At 36.2% G+C, this 18,967-nt stretch overlaps 1 protein-coding gene, 2 long non-coding RNA genes and 1 other non-coding gene across 10 annotated transcripts; 3 read left to right on the top strand and 1 right to left on the bottom strand.

Moving 5' to 3' along the window:
• Positions 1–878: 878 nt before the first annotated feature.
• Positions 879–15,682, bottom strand: LOC122141941. 2 transcript variants are annotated; one of them, XR_006158225.1, is made up of 4 exons: positions 15,445–15,682; positions 14,960–15,070; positions 3,553–3,652; positions 879–3,450 (listed from the first exon to the last, which is right to left on the bottom strand). It is a non-coding gene; the product is annotated as an uncharacterized LOC122141941 (long non-coding RNA). The 2 variants fall into 2 exon arrangements; XR_006158226.1 differs by lacking the exon at positions 14,960–15,070.
• Positions 15,683–15,768: 86 nt separating this feature from the next.
• Positions 15,769–16,904, top strand: LOC122141940. Of its 6 annotated transcripts, XR_006158223.1 has the most exons (4): positions 15,769–16,068; positions 16,150–16,193; positions 16,268–16,384; positions 16,507–16,904. It is a non-coding gene; the product is annotated as an uncharacterized LOC122141940 (long non-coding RNA). The 6 variants fall into 6 exon arrangements; XR_006158222.1 differs by lacking the exon at positions 16,150–16,193; XR_006158221.1 differs by having other exon boundaries at positions 16,268–16,904.
• Positions 16,905–17,589: 685 nt separating this feature from the next.
• Positions 17,590–18,715, top strand: LOC122141938 (60S ribosomal protein L10-like). The gene is made up of 4 exons (XM_042750805.1): positions 17,590–17,749; positions 17,860–17,998; positions 18,245–18,407; positions 18,488–18,715. Exons 1-4 carry the CDS (start codon positions 17,713–17,715, stop codon positions 18,641–18,643), a joined length of 495 nt encoding a protein of 164 aa, XP_042606739.1. The 5' UTR covers positions 17,590–17,712; the 3' UTR covers positions 18,644–18,715.
• On the top strand, positions 18,031–18,165 carry LOC122142114. The gene has a single exon (XR_006158348.1). It is a non-coding gene; the product is annotated as a small nucleolar RNA SNORA70 (small nucleolar RNA).
• Positions 18,716–18,967: the final 252 nt, after the last annotated feature.

The raw sequence follows: 18,967 nt of genomic DNA, 5'->3' as shown, positions 1-18,967 counted from the left end.
ATCATTTGTCTGTGTTTTTTCTTCCCACATTCCCTAAAGTGTGATCAAGTCAACCTAGATCAAGACAAGACAGGCAAAGATCTTCAGTGGATATCAGTGGAGAGTAAATGAAAATAGCGACATGCAAAGAAAGGCATCAACAAAGCAAGGAATCTTAGTGGGATTTTTTTGTATAGACCTACTTCAATGTGTCAATGTGTTTCATTTGTCAAGGTACACATGTGATCTTGGTGTTTACTTAGAAAGGAGCACAGAAAAATTAATAAACTTGTGTAGAATCTCATAGTAGAATTTACTAACTAGAACTAGTTTGAAGATGTTTAGTTACTAAGAGTTAATTACTGAGTTTAAACTCTAAATATGAGATTAAATAAATTGCACAAATATTAATATCACAATGCACAACAAAAACATATGTTCACTATGCACACAAGAGGCAGTAGTAATCTCATTCAGTGGACTGTGAAGACCAGGAAAAATGTTGTCATTGCTAGAAATTTAGCCTATATATGGGCTAATAAAATATTATGCTCGGTTTTATTGACAGTAAACACAGAATTAGTACAGTAGCAGGCAAAGAGATCAAGGAGGAGCAAAGAAAAAAGAGAAAAATAGAAATGACATGTAGGGAGAGAAAACTTTCTGAAGCTCTTACATTTTCCCATTGTAATCCCAAGAATTCTTTGTCTACATTCCTTTTTTTGTTTTACTGGTTTAGAAAAAGAAGGCAATTTATTCTCAAAGATAAGTTTAGACAGAAAGAATGAGGCAAAAAAACATTTCGTTTTTTATTATTCAAAGTGAGTCTTGCACCCTAAGCATTAGACATCACTTTTGCATGTTAGATACAAGCCAGAGCAACATTTTGAACAGTTTAATTTAACTGAACATCCGCCTAATTGTGTTTTATGAAGTATGGCAACAAAACAGCAGCAAGTTTAACAAGGCAATAATGTTTATCAAGAACTGGCCAAGTTAAAAAGCAAGTATGTGTTCTCTGATCAATAGAAAAAGAAAGAACAGAAAGATTGAGAGAGAAGGGCCTGTTGTGACCCATCCGTTTCTGGGTGTAATTCTTTAACACAGGAAGCTGTAGTGACAGATATGCCATGTTTTCCACAGGAACGTGTGGCTCTGTGGAAGGATGGATATGAGTCCTGTTGTTAACTGTATTAGCTGAAAAACAAGGATGATAGCTGAGCTCTGATTCACCACCATTCTGACACAGGCAGAAGCAAAATGAAGGCAGAAAACAAACCAATAACATTTACTTTTCCCTGAAAATGTCAGGTAAATTTGTGCACAGACTTATGTTCACAGGCTTACTTTGTGATCATAATCCTGAATTGAAACATTTTTTCATAAAGTTAGAATTACATCACATGCATCAAGCTCATGCACCCACACCTAGTAAAAAACTACAGAGATCCCATCCATCTGAACCAGTACATGAACTGCATAAGACATCCATTAAAAACAAATGTGTTTTTCAAAAAGAGCAGACTCTCTTGTTTTCCTGTTCTTCATCTTTGTGTTTTCATAGGTTGATGTTCACGGCCTTCAAGGACTGTGCTGAGAGGTTCAAGCTGTACCATACGGGGACACTGTATCGACAACCATCGACAGACAGAATAATGAGATGATTCTTTTAACAGACTATCAAGATTGCATTTCACAAACAGAGACATTCTGATCTACAGAGGTCAAATTTAGGCTACATTAAACCAGCAAGCATTAGTGCTCAGTTTTTCGCGTCATCTTTTTTTAAATGTGGCAAATATTAGATTGCTGTGTGAACCGATCATGGTCCTGAACTCTCTTGCATGTGCAAAAGAACGATAATGAGACACCATGACTGTCATACGGAAGTAAGTATGGGGGCCACTGATGTAAGCGTTTACATGTTAATTTTTTAAGGTGTTGTGGCATGGAGGCCAGCAGATTTGTGAGCAGGTGATAAAGTGAACAAAGATGAAGAGAGAGCAAAGTTTTTGAATGTTTAGCTCGTATAGAGCTGTAACTGTAATACTTATGAGTTTAACACCTCACTTCTTCTCCACTGACTACGTCTGCAACTGTATATCATATTCACAGCATGATCAAAGATTCCGGTATGTAAAATCTTTGGAGTGACTCCCGTCAGTGCCAAATCATGACGAACGTTGATCTAGAATGACGTAAATTCAAACTGATGCCGTATTGCAAAACAACTGACCTGTTTTAGATTTAGGACCACATATGGAAGTAGCCCAAATCAGAATCAAAAAGATCAGATTCCATGTGGTTTGTGCTCTTCACACTGCATGAAAAATAAAATGATCTGAGTCACATATCATCCAAAAAAATTGGATTTGGCCCACATTTTCCTGCAGCCTGAACCTAACTTTAAACACTTTAATAAGTTGTTGTCACAAAACAAAACTGTATTAGAAGGTTTTATGGCCATTTAATACTTTTTAGAGACAGAAGCTCACTTTGACATCAGTTCAGCTTTGCATTTAGTTTATAGGTATGCCAAACCTCAGCATTTATCTCAGTCCTTTTCATTTTCCCTATTTTATTTGGCCTTTGTCAAAGTCACTCAGATCTTTTTACTTGCCTATTTTTCCTGCTTCCAACACATGAAATTCAAGAGCTGACTGTTCACTTTCTGCCTAATATATTCCACACATTTACATGTTCCATTGTAACGATATAATCAATGTTCACTTCACCTCTTATATATAATTACATTTCATTTAATTTGGACTTTTTCGCACCGTTTAATCTTATGTTGTGTTGTCTTCACAAGTTAAAGATAAGAGGATGTCTCCATCTCAAGGTTTTCAGCATTTTTAGTGCTAAAGTCAAGAGAAAAACACATCTGCATCAAGCTGGGGTTAATTAGCATGGGGAAAGTCCTCTTATGTACAACACTACACTTATGTGTTTAAAGACACACACTATAGACACCAGCACTCACCTACAAACATGTCTGAAGGCAGTGAAAGGGTCTGTACCATCTGCTACTGTTTGAGAGGATATTACAGCAAAGTGAGTCAGAGTCAAAAGCTCTAGAAGTGTGTAATAGGTGTCATCAGCTCCAATGCTTTATACTGTGGCTTTATTCTTCACTGCACATCACAGAAAACAGAACGGCCTTCTGGTTGACTCACAACCAATCTGGTTGATCACTCTGATCTCACAGGCGGTTCAAGTACACACACACACACACACACACACACACAAACACACACACACACACACACACACAGAGAGAGAGACATGCCAGAACATTACAGTGCATGGCCAAGGAAAAACTATATTTATCAGTGTTGATATCTTTGATCTTCACCATCCGCTGCAAAGAAATGTGACCAGTGAGCACTGTGATACAACTGATCCAGTAAATAAAACTTCCTGCTTAATCACTGATGCCACACCCATCTTGTCCGTCTCATTGCACCACACCTCATTAAAAAAACAAGAGGTGTCGTCAGGTTTTGGTAGCATGACAATATAGTAAAGCTTGTAGCATCTTGATGATTCTCATGAATAATCATCTTTTTTTACCTCCTCAAATCTGTAACTCTCTGCATAACTACTGCCTGATGGTGACTCTGGGAAGGGAGCAGATGTGGTGTTCGGAGCACATTGTCCTTCCCTGGGGTATCTAAAAAAAAAATACATCAGAGAATTGGTCAATTAACTCATTCGTGGTCCTGTTTTCGGCAGGAAGGACCCATTCCGTTACATCCCAGTCATTCCCTCCAACCACCTATTGGTTAAACTTCTCAATAAGTACATTTGGGATTTTGAGTACTTGAACTTCTATCTCCATTAGTCTGTCCAAGTATAAATGACACAATGCATTATTGAGTATTAAAAGAATTAAATACACAATAGCTTTCTGTGATTAATATCTATGCACTAACATTCGGGGTTGGTATGATTTTATACATGTTTTTAAAATAAGTATCTTATTCTCACTAAGACTGCATTTATTTAATCAAAAAGTAAAAATGGTTTGTGGAATATAATTATAATTTAAAATAAATGTTTTCTATTTAAATATGTTCAAATTTATTTCTGTGGTGCCAAGCTGAATTTTCAGCAGCCATTATTCCAGTCTTTAGTGTCACATGATCCTTCAAAATTCATTCTAATAATAGAAATCTTTTGAAACATTACAAACCCTTTTTGATCAATTTGATGCAACCTTGCTCAATAGAATTAATTTATTTTATTATTAATTTATTATTTAAAAAACATTACTGACCCCAAACTTGGGAACAGTGTGCATGCTGGACAAAGTCAAGGTACAATCAGATTATCCAGGTCTGTTAGTCCAACTTCACAAAAATCAGACTCATACAATTACAGACAGACTAAACTTTAGTCACTAAAGAGACATTTTTAAAAGACAAATTATTTCAATATTCTAATTGAAATCAAACTTTTAAAGCTTAAAAAAGATTTTTCATTTAGTTAATGAGCAAATTAAAGTTTATTTTTTATTAAGTTGTTGATTTTTTATTTTTATTTTTTAAATTTTCTAACATCAATTATTGCAGTTTTACTGTGTGGCCTAAGTGTAAGGATATTTTACAACATAGAATCTAGTTTTGTTAGATTGGGCCCTGTGATGCATGCCTACTCTTGTCTCTGTCTATCCTTGCAATGGGATTGGAATGAGATTGGCTTCAATTTAATGCTGCATGGAGAACAGAATCAGCTGATGATGGAAGTGCCAAAACTGTTCCCACTGAAAGAGAAAATTGTAAATATGAACACTGTCAATTAAATAGATAACAAAAATTCTGATATGGAGAAAGCAGCATGCATATACAGGTTTATTCATACTAATGATAAAATCTTGCCAGAAAGAACCCACATTTTCCATTTTGATGAAATCTGCATGGAGAATTTCAAACAAACAATGTGTGCATGACTGCAACAATCTCATCAAAGATATTAACACATTGCGTTCAAACATGATTATAAATTTAGCATCCGTTTGCTTTTCCTAATTGTGTTTGAGTTTGTTTAAATTCAATATTACTCTGATCAACACTGACATACATAACTATAATACAGTTGTCAATTTATTCTATTCAAAAAGTATACAAAAAGTTAGATGAGTGTAAACAGGAGAAGATACTGTTTGCACTATAGCAACAAATAGCATCTTGAGTAATATGTTATTTGTACTAACGTAAAATAGTTATGTAAAACACTTGAGCAAAGAAGGGAGGAGTCAGACCCTCCCTTAATTTAAACAATATTTTACTTTTTTATGATATCATAATGTTATCATAAATTGGAGGAAGTTCGATTGTAATCATTTAATTGTTAAATAACATAACATTAACAGAATCCATAATTAAAGGGTTTTGGCTTCAGCCAAGAATTTCATTTCGGTGTGTCACTAATTCGGCCGGCTTACATTCATCCAAAAATGTTGTGGGAAGAAGGAAAGGCAAACAAACTCACAGTGAATATTTACCCCTGAAGTGCAGAAATGTGACATTTTGGCAGTGAACGCTGTGTGCAAAATCTTTGTAGTGTGTAAAATGAGGCCCAGTTTATTCTCTACAATGAAGTGAAAACAGACATTAATGTCTTGAGGGATCAAGATAATGATAGTCAATGAACATCATCTGCACATGATCATTCATTCCTAACTTACAGCCGTCTGTTTGTGTTGCTATCAAGGAAGATGCTGAGACACGCTCAGAAGGTTTGACTGTACAAGGGTCAGCGTGACACAATAACCTTCAGAGCTGCGGTCGTGATGTCTGAGACTCCCACTTTTCTTCCTTATGTTCTCTCTTTCTTTTCTCTCTTACTGTGATTCGTTCCAACTGGGAAGTCTGACCATATTAAGAACACTGTGAGATGCAGGCATAGGCAAGCAAGCTTGACAAATCACACATTACATCACACCCTGCCTTCCAGTGCATTTCATATCGCAAACATGCGCATATAAAACAATGTGCTGGCAGTAAACGAAGGTTTTTGACTTACATTGTAATATATAATGTGAGTCTTCGTGAGTGTGTGACATTTACTTCATCACTGGCTGACTTGATTCATGAGGTCTTTAAAATGTAAGCCTACTAAGTAAACTCTGAATCACATCCAAAGAACCTCTCATCAATTTTTACTCAATACTTCCCACAAATTCGTTCTTGCTCCTTCTCATTCAAAAGTCGTTTGAATGACGACCTGTACCCACAAACCCACTCAAACACTCATGATGGTGCAAAGTCGTACAATTGAACGCAGAGACATGCACTTACCCTTCTCCTCTCTACAAACACAGCCATATATGGTAAGCTGTGTTTGTGGAGGTAAGAGAGACTAGGAGAGCGAAAGAGAGAGAGAGATCTGCTCTCACAGAGAACTAAACAACCCTCCATCATGAAAGCCTCTGTGCATAGATTATTTCAGCCACGCCTCGAACAACCCTAAAATCATGCTGCTGTGTAAAGACTGTATAAACATTATGTGCGGTAGCTGTAATTTTTTTCCGTTTGGTGGACTAGCCGACTGCAGGTTACATCACTTGTTTGCAGTAAAATAAAGAGTGATGATCCCCTGCAGAGCGAAGCTTGCTCGGCCTTCAGAGCTGCAGTGAGGAAGGAGATCTCATGTCTGCTGAGCAGATGAGGAATTTGGTTTTGTACACTCTCATACTTACTCAATAGTAAAAAGTTTACTTCTGGACATACCATGGATGCTTACAGTGCTTAGTCATATGTTACGGCTGGTGGAAATGAATTCTTTCTTGAAATTGGCTTGTAAATGTTTGATATTTGATACTGACATCAGCAAACCTTATGTGGTGAACCAGAGAATAATGCATACTAATGATCTAAAACAGAGTTTGCCAAACTGGTATTGTAATTAAATCAAAAGTAAAAATAAAATACAATAATACACTTACTAAAAAAGATTAAATATTTTATTCGTTCACCTGCATGTATTGTGACCATTAACCAACATCAGAGAACGGTGAACACACAAATATGTTAAATAATAATTTAAAATCTCAGAGGATATTACACGTAAATATTTTGGGTCAAAGGGGATTGGCTGACAGATTTTGAATTAATTCTTATATATATATATATATATATATATATATATATATCACTCATCATAATAATATATATATTTGTTTGGAAATAAATATGTTTGGCTATCATTTGACTATTGCAATGCCCATTTCTGAGTTAATACCAAGTAATATCAAAATATATCTAACTCGTGTCTATGTTCAAATCACTCATGATGATATTCAGACCAACAGCATGATTGTGAGTGTAATATTTCTTCTGTACAAGGCTTTAACAAACATGAAGGAAGGTTATATAGTCATATTGCCAATAAATCTGTCTATTTGTGCTCTGTCAACAAAAATGGTGGTTCCAAAATAGGGAAAATTGCCAAAATAGCTTCAACCATCATGTCTCTGAGCAGTGCACAGAGGTGTTTTGTTCCTGAGTGTATTTAAATGAGTCATCTGAGTGAATGATTCAATAATTCATTCATAAAGACAGGCGCTTTTTTTCATTTTTAAATTAATCAGTGGCTGAAAATGAAATTGCATGCTTTTCGACTATATTTCATGTTTGAATTCACAGTATGAATAAAATAGTATAGGCAATAACTACCCAGATGATTCTGGAGTGTGCATATATTATATATTATGCCATGAGGCTAGTGAGTGAGTGAGTGACGTAACATACAGCCAAGTATGGTGACCCATACTCAGAATTTGTGCTCTGCATTTAACCCATCCAAAGTGCACACACACACAGCAGTGAACACACACACACACCGTGAACACACACCCGGAGCAGTGGGCAGCTATTTATGCTGCGGCGCCCGGGGAACACTCTTCTACGGGAGAAGAGTGTTTAATGGCAGTGAAGCAATGCATCTGAAGCTAGTGGTGAATGTAATACTTCCACGTTACATTCATACTACACACATTCATACCACAGAACATATTTTTAGCAGCTGTGAAGTAATTACTTATTCAAAAATACCTACTCAGAGAGTATGTGATTTGGGACATAGCCTTTGTTTTGTTCCTGAATGAATCTGTGTATTTTAAACAAAATAGTTAAATTAATGATTCAAAGAATCACTCATGAAGAGAGTCAACACCTATTTGCATAAGGTTGTAACATTTGTAAAGAGTCAATGAAAAATCCCCACCACTAATGCACAAACAGACTGTCCATCCAGAACATGCAAACACGAATAAGTGGAGTGGTATGAATGTTGAAATGTTCCAGTACTGTACGACTGTATACTTTTGGAATGCCTCAAAAAAAAAAAAAAAAAAAAAATTCATTTAATAATGAACAATTTAATAATGAATAATTTAATAGTTAATATTAAGTTATTAATTATTAGTTATTAATTATAAAGTTTTTTATTATTTCCACATCCCTGGTATTAACGATTTGTGTAGCGCATGTGACTTTTACATTCTGTCAGGGGTTCAGTAAACTGTGGGGCCCTGCAAAGCTAATGTTAGCCTCAAGACCCCCATCAACAATCACTGCTTCTTCACATCATGCCTAACTACACATCCGAGCCTCAGAGGAATAACAAAAATATCCTCTCTGTGCTGCTTCACATGCACACACGCTCCCCTTATCTGATCCAGCATCTACACAAAACAACTGCATAAATACATGGGCCACAATAAAAGCTACAATCTTTGTTAATGCTTGTGCCCCAGCATCAGCTACTGCATTTGAGAATATGTCCTCAAATGTGAGACAAAGAGAAAGAGAAGAAGAACAAGCAGGAAAAGGGCAGAGAGAGTGTGTTAGCAACCTTATCCTTATTTGGGAGGAGGAATGTGGAGGAGGTCAAGAACATCACAGCTATCAATGACGCATCTCTCATTCTCTCACATTCTCTTTTTTATGAGCAATAATAATTATTTTATTAAAAAAAAAAATGTGTGTGTGTGCGTGTGTAAAAAAGACATTATGATGAAGTTATCAGATATTATGGATGCTATTGTGCAAAAGTGTGAAATTAATAACTGACAGAAGGCTGTATGCATATCATAATTATGTCGTAATTCATTCTTTTTATAGAACACATATGTGCACACATTACAGCACACTGCACTGAAGCTGCATGAAACAGGGACACTCTTTTTATACCTGCATCTGGACTGAATAACCAAAGCAGATGTTTGAGGCAGATGAATAATGATGTCATTTTTGAGAGGAGGATGGCAGTGCTGGCAGTGTTTGTTTATCTGGTTTCACCACATGTGGAGCTAAGACCGTCTGCCCCCCCGTCAGCAGGCTCTATGTGTATGAGAGCGTATGAGAGTGAGAAACTGCAATTTAGAAATTAGACTGCAAATTAAACTGTCTGAACAAGAATCCAGACAGTTCATCCTTTAGGGCTGTAAATTATACACCCAATCCCAAAGCAGAAGCGTGATGTGTTAAAAATCCATTCGTGCATCATGCAGAATTGTCCTCACTAAACAGTAAAGCTACTTCTCAAAGGGAGCACTGACTGCAAGATAGCACTGAATAGACACGCCTGTTACGTGTCAAATCATTGTGCAATGAGCAGTAACACTTGGCACAGCTGTTTAAATTTCACAATTTCAATTCCAAACACAAAGAACCAGGTTACAACGGAGAGCAATGGCTGTTCTTACTGCACTGTGTCTTTTTAGGTGTTTAGATTCTTTCTTTTACTTAAGATAAACCACCAATGACACATTTACACACCTCTTTACACACACACATATACACATCTGCAAATCACAATACACATCTGTATATATACTTTCTATAAATGTGTAATATTTTAATAAGCAGCCATTACTCTAGTTGTTCAGTTTCATATGATCCTTCAGAAATCATTCTAATATGCTAATTTTCTGCTTTATGATTATTATTATTATTACTGTTATCAGTGCTGAAAACAGTTGTGCTGCTAAATATTTTTGTCATACTTTTTCAGGATTCTCTAATAAATAGAAATTTAAAAAACTAAATTTATTTAAAATAAAAATCTTTTGGAACATTTTTGATCAATTTAATTATTCTTTGATGAATAAAGGTATTAATTAAAAAACAAATGTAAAAATAAAAATAAAATCTCACTGTCTAAATCTTATGTAACAGTGATGTTGCTGGACAATGAATGTGTGAAAAGTGTGTTTTATTTTTATTTCTGTTTTTTTAATGACTAAACGGAGGAAAGGTGTTCATGATTGAAGCAAAGCCTACTTTTATTGTGCATTTTTCCACCATTCACTTCCTTTTGTGTTGGTTCCACTAAGCACAGCATTGTAACATACATTTTTTCACTGCAATTCCAGTTGAAGTAAAAACATGAAACCTGAAGACAGGGCCGTTATGACATGTGCTTTTAAGTGACCCGGGATGACATCACATGATCTCATGACTATGGTAGTTGACATGTCAGCACAGGTTTGAGCTGAGCAGCCCTCCACACATCAGTAGTCTGGAGATGGTGAGCGAGCGGGGAATGTAGGGAATTCTTCTGTCTTTGCTGATTTCTGCAGAACAGCAGACGGGAAAGTTATGATGTGTCATACTCTAGCTACGGGCTTTTCTGGCTTTTGTTATTTATAAACCAGTGGTCATCCCCATAGCAACGGATATATTTTCACTTCCTGTTTAAGGTGATGCTATGGCACAACAAAATCTATCATCAATTTCCAAAGAATCATCAAAAAATCTATATCCTATATATAAATAAATCTTTAACTGTTATTATCCTATATATAAAAAATTAAATAATTCAAATATTATTCTAAAAAAATATATTTAATAATTTAAATTGTATTTTAAAAAGGGACGTCAGTTTAACGCTTTAATCTAATTAATTAGTTATGAAAAATGCCCAGTACATCATCTTACATTTCAACAGTTGACTGCTGAGTTGACAAACAGGGCAAGAACTCACTGCGTGATGTAGTCCATAAATGCAGTTAGGCTATGTGCCCTAAAATTCAAGATTTTGGGGCAAAAATAAAAAATCAGCTATTTGGGTTTGTGTGTTATATTTAAATCGTAAGATAAGCGATATTACACGAGCAGCAAGAGCAATATCACACGAGTGTTTTTTCTCTCCCGAATAGCGCAAATGCAAATGTGATTTTATAGTAATAAGAAGTAAATAAGAAGTTAATATTGTGTTATATTTTACACACAATATTGTCTGTTTTTGATCCGTATTGCCAACGAAAATATTACCTATAAAGCCACAGCAGAACTGCATTTCCTAAATGGAGCCTTTTGCTTAAAGGGATACTCCATCCCAAAATGAAAATTTTGTCGTTAATCACTTACCCCCATGTCGTTCCAAACCCCTAAAAGCTTCTTTTGTCATCGGAACACAATTTAAGATATTAAAGATATTAAATACGCAGGCGGCTTACACTCTTCTGTGTCAGATGCACTGCACTGATGTGCTATTTTCGTTCAAATCAAAGCGTAAATATACATAGAAAATGTATCCATGTGGCGTGGCTGACACAGAAGAGCGTACACTGCCTGAGTACTGCTTAGATTCGCCAAAATGGTGCTACGCTGATGTGGAGAGACACAGAGGAGAGGAATTGTTGAATAAAGTCATTATTTTTGTTTTCTTCGTTTCTCGTTTCTTCGTTTCTTGTTGCTTCATAACGTTACGGTTGAAACACTGATGGCAGATGGAGTATTCTGACAATGCTTTTCATACTTTTATGGACCTTGACACTGTTATTTACTTAGCAGTCTATGGGACAGTCTCAAGCCTCCCTGTTTTCATCCAAAATATATTACATTTTGTTCCGAAGACGAACAAAGCTTTTACGATTTTGAAATGACATGGGGGTAAGTGAATAATGACTAAATTTTCATTTTGGGGTGGAGTATCCTTTAATTCCTGAATGAATCAGCTGTTTGAACAAACTGAAAGAATGAATGACTTAAAGGGATAGTTCACACAAAAATGAAAATTCTGTATTACTCCCATAAGACCTTTGTTCATCTTTGTAACACAAATTAAGATATTTTTGATGAAATCAAAAATTTTTGATAAGATCTTTCTGACCCTGCATAGACAGCAATGCAACTGAAATGTTCCCAGACCTATAAACATAGTAAAGACTTGGGTAAAACAGTCCATGTGACATCAGTGGTTCAACCGTAATTTTACAAAGCTACAAGAATACATTTCTTGCACAAAGAAAACAAAAATAATGACTTTATTCAACAATTCTTCTCCTCCGAGTCACCGTCCTCGGCCATTATCAAAAGTACCACCATGCCTGCATGTGTATTCCTCTGCTTGTAAACAAGGCACAGCTCATGTGCATGCTACATCATAATCATCACTTGCATGACTCGTAGTACAATAAATGTCAAATAAACTAATTGACGCGGAGGTGAAGAATTGTTGAATAAAGTCATTATTTTAGTTTTCTTTGCATACAAAAAACATTTTTCATAGCTTCTAAAATTAGGGTTGAACCACTGATGTCACATAGACTATTTTACTCATATCCCATCAAAATATCTTAATCTATGAACAAAACATCAACGTTGCTGTCTATTGAGGGTAAGAAAGCTTTCGGATTTCAGCAAAAATATCTTAATTTGTGTTCCGAAGATGAACGGAGGTCTTACAGGTTTGGAACGACATGAGGGTGAGCAATTAATGACAAAATGTTCTTTTTTGGGTGAACTTTTCCTTTAATGATTACTCATAAAGACATTTACCGCCACCTACTGACAGTTTTAGTTTCTTATTTAAAATATCAGTACACAAATTAAATTAAATTAAATTAAATTAATATTATTTTTGAAATTTGAGATAGTTCACCCAAAACTGTAAATTCTGTTTTGGTTCCCAAAGACTTTCATTGTGTGAACAAAAAATACTGAAATGTTTCTCAACATATCTTCTTTAATTTTCAATAGTTTATGCTAGACCATTGAAGCATAAATGTGTAATTAATTTTATGTTGAATCTAATAAAAATCTTTCTAAAGCTATACATTTTGTAATGTCTACTTATTATCTTTTGGTTGTATTTTTACTGCCAAATGTAATTTGCGATTAATTTGATTAATTAATCTCTACATCACGTAATTTATTAGATTACAAATTGTAATCGATTGTCAGCCGTAATTTTAATATAATATTTAATAATAATAATAATAATAAAATGTTTTATTTTATATGTTGTGGTCACCTCATGGGGGTCGCTGATGATTCATGTTAGACTGCAAATTATGTCATGTTACTACTTATCGCAGGAACTCCACTGTTATCAGGTTAAATAAATTCAATCAAGGCAGTCAGTGAATAGGATTTCTGAAACAGCATCACTAAATAAACACTTTTTTTGTGATGTTACATTTATAGCAAGTCCAATACAGCGACTATATAAACCAGCGCAACATCAACAAAATGACATAGTATGTCTTTAAAACTTAATTATTATTATTTTTATTTTTTTTGGATTGCGATAAATAACTAACCACTTGCCTGACTCTGCCATTGGGGAGATCATTACATTAACCATACAATCCCTGCAGGAATTTGATTATGACTTTTCCACAGAGCTGAAAGGAAAATTATCCAAGGGATCGTCAAATGATTAATTATATCTTCAAATGAACACAAACAATGATATTTTAAGAGTCCTTCTGGGGAGAAAAAGCTCACTTGGTTTGTTTCAATGCCACTTTTCAGCTGGCTGATCAGCTAAACCAGCTAAACACCAGCATGGTCAGGTTAATAGACCAGTTTAAACCATGTAAGAGTAAACCACACTAAGCTGGTTAATCTGTTGTTTTAAAAAAAGGATGTAATGAGTAATATCCAACCCAGCCCTTTTTACACCATATAGTTCTCCCTTTCCTGAAGTTTTTAATTCCTCTTTAACTTGATGATTCATGATCCACACTCTTCTTGATTTTCTTTTTCTTCTCACATTGAAATTACACCATGTAACCAAACACACACAACAAAAACACACTTAAAACATATCCAACATGTACACAAGCACAGTTGCAAAACAGCCTGCATATGCAAACTGCGCCGGACCTGCACAAGGCCAATTGCATGTGAAAACTCATTCTACTTGTGAGCAAAAACTGATGCTGTGCATTATATGAGTCCATACATCTCTTCTACACTGATGTGTGAAAACTTTGGGTGTGGTAACTGAAGCCCCACACCTAGTTTGTGGTTTGATGTAAAAGATGCAAAAACACTTGGATCATGCCGTTTTTGTCAAATTAAGAAAAACAATAAAACAAAAAAGATGCAAAAACACTTGGATCATGCCGTTTTTGTCATGTTTTGTGTAACTGTAAACCAAATTTGGTTTAAACAATGAATGGAATCAGAACAATAGATACTAAAGAAATTCTGTCGTGGTTATGTTGTGTATTTGCATCATGATACCATAAAAGAGCTGTAACCTCAGTGACCTCAGTTTGTTAGCCAATGTGGAATTCAACATGGATTACCTTAGGAATTTCAGACGGGTTTTTAAAGTAGCAGTTTATAATTTATGAGCAAAAAAATATCTGTGGTAACCTTACTTGAAAAGACTGTCATGTTTTCTTCTACAACGTCAATTACACGGTCAAACCTCAAATGTGAGTTTTGAAATTATGTGCTTTAAAAATGAATGTTTCTAACATAGCTGCAACGGTTGTCTGATTCATCAAGTAAAGTCACATGAGGAAATCAGTGGAAAATCTCCCAGAATTGCTTGTGACATTCAGTTTAAGCATAAATCAATCAATAAATCAGTCACATGAGGGAATCTGACAAATGGAAAATTGCTCAAAATTGTTCTTTTTTGGTTCTTTAATATTATTACAATATATGCCAAAGCCTAAGACCCAAATTCTTTGCGTATCTCCAGGCCTTGTTGCTGTGGGAGTAATTACCGGTCAAGTCTGACTCAGTCCAGAGCTCAAATGAATGAGGAGGCAGATCTGACTTGGCTTGACCTGTGCACAGCCCCATCTAAGGTAAGAACGTCTGCTTGCCCCAGTTAGCTGAAGAACACAGAGCGACACAAGAGGAATATTTCAGATTGTTTACAGAGCTTTGGCCTCAGCTGCGGATAGAGTGGATGTTTCCTTTGATTGTAAATGATCTTTGTCAAGGCCTGAATGAAATCTCTCTCTCGGACATTCTTACATTACGGCTGCTTTAGTAATCGACATCTGAACTGTTATTTCTATCATATGTTAGAGCAGAAACTGGATTTTTGTAATGTCGAGTCATTTTTACACTGAATTTGAGCAAACATTTGTGATTTCATGGGTTCCAGTGACCACCCGAGCATTTGGTCCTCATTATCTACAGTTCAGAGATATGAGGTCATTCCTCTCTAAAAATTAAGAGTGTGCAGGAGGGATTTCATTACCACATCCGAGCTGGAGGAGGACAAACCAACAGCGCTCCCGTGAGACACTGTGGATGCATGTGAAGGTGTTTGTCGCCCTCTTGAGTTTTCAAATAGGCTGCTTTGATTTGAGGCGATCCCAGTGAGAACAATCATACAATCATACACTGTAGAAATGATTTTGACAGCTTGTACATCAGGGTCCCTCAAATCTTACCCTGGGGGGCCAATGCACTGCAGTGTTTAGCTCCAACCCTGATCAAACTCACCTACCTGTAATTTTCTAATGATCCTGAAGACATTGATTAGCATGCTCAGGTGTGTTTGATTAGGGTTACAGCTAAACTCTGCAGGAAAGTGGATCTCGTGGGCCAGATCTGAGGATCCCTGTTGTACATGTTGTATTCGTACTAAAACGATGATTACTCTAGTTTATTTTTGTTATGTGCAACTGTAAAGTTAACATATCTTTACAAGCTAAAGTTCACTGACCAAGTAAAATAACTTACAGCTTAGTTTATTTTCCACACGATACAGCACTAGTTAAAGTTTCTTCAAACATACAAAAAGTAGCATACGACGGTACCACAAGGTACTGAAGGACTGCAATATTAATGTACTAATGTATTGACAAGGAAAAACGTGGTAATGTCATTGTGATTTTGGTACTTGAATTGTTTTCGTGTTTTGTCTTTCGGTTGGAAAATGCATTTTTCTTGGCTGCAGATCTGAATGAAGAGATTCTTTCTGGCTGACAAACATATGTATTTGTAGGTTTGTTTTAATTTGCTTGTGAGGAAAAGCATTATTCATGTTGGTATTAACTTAAGATAATCTTCCTCAGGGCTCGTGTGCCAGTAAAAACAGTTAAGCGATGCTAATGGTAACGCCCAAGATCGTTCTAATGGACTACAAATACCAGCAGCATGAGGAGCGCAGAACTACAAGAGTCCACATTCGGGTTAGAGCGCAGAAAATTACAAAGTATAATTTGTCTGATAACCTACACGCGTGAATAACTCTATTGATAGCAGTTGATTCTGCGAACTAGAATATACAATCTGTTTTTTATTACAATATTAGTGCAGCACATATGTAACCGGAAGAAGTTTCACTCGGTGCATAATGACGCAGCGGAAAGGCAGTGTTCTTCCTTTCCTCCATTAGGTGAGTGCGTGGTGAGAGCGCGCTTCGTCGCTCTCCTCAGATTTGTCGAAAAATACTTAATTCACTCACTTATGAATACAAATTTTCTTCTTTAAAGTCATTGTTATTGTGTACATTACAGATTGCAACCATGGGCCGCCGTCCAGCCCGTTGGTAAGTTGTGAATTTGGTGTTTTAAAAACTGGCCGTAGTGAAAATGGCAGGGCCCGCTAACCATGTGCCGCACACCGGCCTCCTTCAGCAGCGACAGTACCGTACCCGCGCTGGTTCTACTGAAGAAAAACTTATCTTCTAATAAAGTGCATTATAAAATTCTTGACCATTTGAAATCTATTGTTGTTAATGTGAAACTCACAAATTAGCGCCCGGTTAAGCACTTAATGTTGATTGACATTTAGCCATTTGCAGTAATTGTATTTTTTGGACAATTAAAATTTCTAAATATGACAGGTGTTATTTAGGGTGTTCAGCTTTGTGTACATCACGTTTTTGTGCTTGTATTAACTATATATGCGTGTTGCTGATTTTGAGTTTTTCTAATTGTCAGTCGTCTCTTACAACCACAAACACAACAAAAACAACCCCCAACCCAATCCCCGTTACTTACGATACTCACATCCAGAATCATTGAAAGATACTCATATCCAGTATCTTTGAAAGTGTAGACCGAAAAAGTCCCGTTGTTATGCACAACCTGGAAATACCATAATTTAAAATGTTTTCAAAAAGTTTCAAAGGTCATTGAAATTGAGAATTTCTGTAATATTTTCTTGATTTTAAAGCATGTTTAATAATTTTATTGCTTTTTTTATGTGAAGTTAAACTCACAAGACATGGTGGTCGTTTAAAGTGATTCATAAATGGATTTTTTAGAGTAATCACAAACTAAAATTCACTAAAAAAAATATACCAAACACAAACAAAAATAAAACTATCAAAATAACACAAAAACATATATACCTTGAATACTTGGACAATAACACAAAATCATCCATTAAATGAATCGATTCAAGAATTGTTCTGATTGAGCGCATCCCTCTCCCAAACTCAGATCCCAAGATCAGGATCTTCGACTTGGGCAGGAAGAAGGCTAAGGTAGATGAGTTCCCCCTGTGCGCTCACATGGTATCTGATGAATATGAGCAGCTGTCCAGTGAAGGTGAGGCGTCTTCATACAATACTGTTGTCCACTTATACTAAAGTATTTTACATCAAACAACTTCTAATCCATAGTCTTTTTTTCTTCTAATCTGTGAAATTGTTTTCTAGCTCTTGAGGCTGCCCGTATCTGCGCCAACAAGTACATGGTGAAGACCTGCGGTAAAGATGGTTTCCACATCCGTGTGCGCCTGCACCCTTTCCATGTTATCCGTATCAACAAAATGTTATCCTGTGCCGGAGCTGATAGGTGAGCGTGTGTGTGTGGTCTGTGACTCTTACCTGCAGCTTATTAAGCCGACTAGACAGGTTGTTTGTACTTGTGTGGTGTGCAAAGGCTGCAGACAGTAAGTCTTTGGTTTGTGTATGAGCCTAGCTGTGCAGTGCTGGGCCCTTGAAGGGACCATGGAGACATAACATTACTTATTTTTTTAAAATATAATTTCTGTTTGACCACTTTTTAGTAAGTTTAAATCTTTGTTCACCTCCTCTCCAGGCTCCAGACTGGTATGCGTGGTGCTTTCGGTAAGCCTCAGGGCACAGTGGCCCGTGTGAACATTGGCCAGGTGATCATGTCCGTGCGCACAAAGGCCACGAACAAGGAACATGTGATTGAGGCTCTGAGGAGAGCCAAGTTCAAGTTCCCTGGCCGTCAGAAGGTACGTAACATGAAGTTAAAAACAGTGTCTAGTCAATAATTATGTGAAAGTGGTATGTTGACTGTCTACGTTCTTCTTAGATCCACATCTCCAAGAAGTATGGATTCACAAAGTTCAACGCCTGTGACTTTGATAACATGCTGGCAGAGAAGCGTGTGATCCCTGATGGCTGTGGGGTGAAGTACATCCCCAGCCGTGGACCCCTGAGCCACTGGAAGGCCCTGCACGCCAACTAAGCACTCGCACTTATTCATCTGTGTGATCCAAGGCTCTAATGACCACAAATAAAGTCCATTCTTTGATTTACAGTCTTGGTGGTTTTTTACAATTAGCATTTTGAACTTTAGGACAATAACACTCAAATTTGGGAGCATTAGAGTAAAAAATAAAAGGCATTGTTACATTTAACTGCCATTAAGGGAAGAATGGAACCTTTCAGAGGCAATCTAAAAAAAATCAGTTTTTCAAAAACTGAATGGATGTATCATGTTGGTTTTTGAGCTTTATCATACTTGCTTTTTTTAGTTCCTCCTGATGGCATTTCTTGGGTATTTGGCTGT

The sequence above is a fragment of the Cyprinus carpio genome, chromosome B23 (genome assembly GCF_018340385.1).
Source record: "Cyprinus carpio isolate SPL01 chromosome B23, ASM1834038v1, whole genome shotgun sequence".
Taxonomy (NCBI): Eukaryota; Metazoa; Chordata; class Actinopteri; order Cypriniformes; family Cyprinidae; genus Cyprinus; species Cyprinus carpio.
The sequence above is the reverse complement of the archived record's forward strand: the minus strand, read 5'-3'. Positions and strand labels throughout refer to the sequence as shown.

Coding starts and splice junctions, on each gene's coding strand:
- LOC122141938 (XM_042750805.1), top strand. CDS start 17,713: ATGGTATCTGATGAATATGAGCAGCTGTCCAGTGAAG. Junction 17,750..17,859: donor TGAGCAGCTGTCCAGTGAAG/GTGAGGCGTCTT, acceptor ATTGTTTTCTAG/CTCTTGAGGCTGCCCGTATC. Junction 18,408..18,487: donor AGTTCCCTGGCCGTCAGAAG/GTACGTAACATG, acceptor CGTTCTTCTTAG/ATCCACATCTCCAAGAAGTA.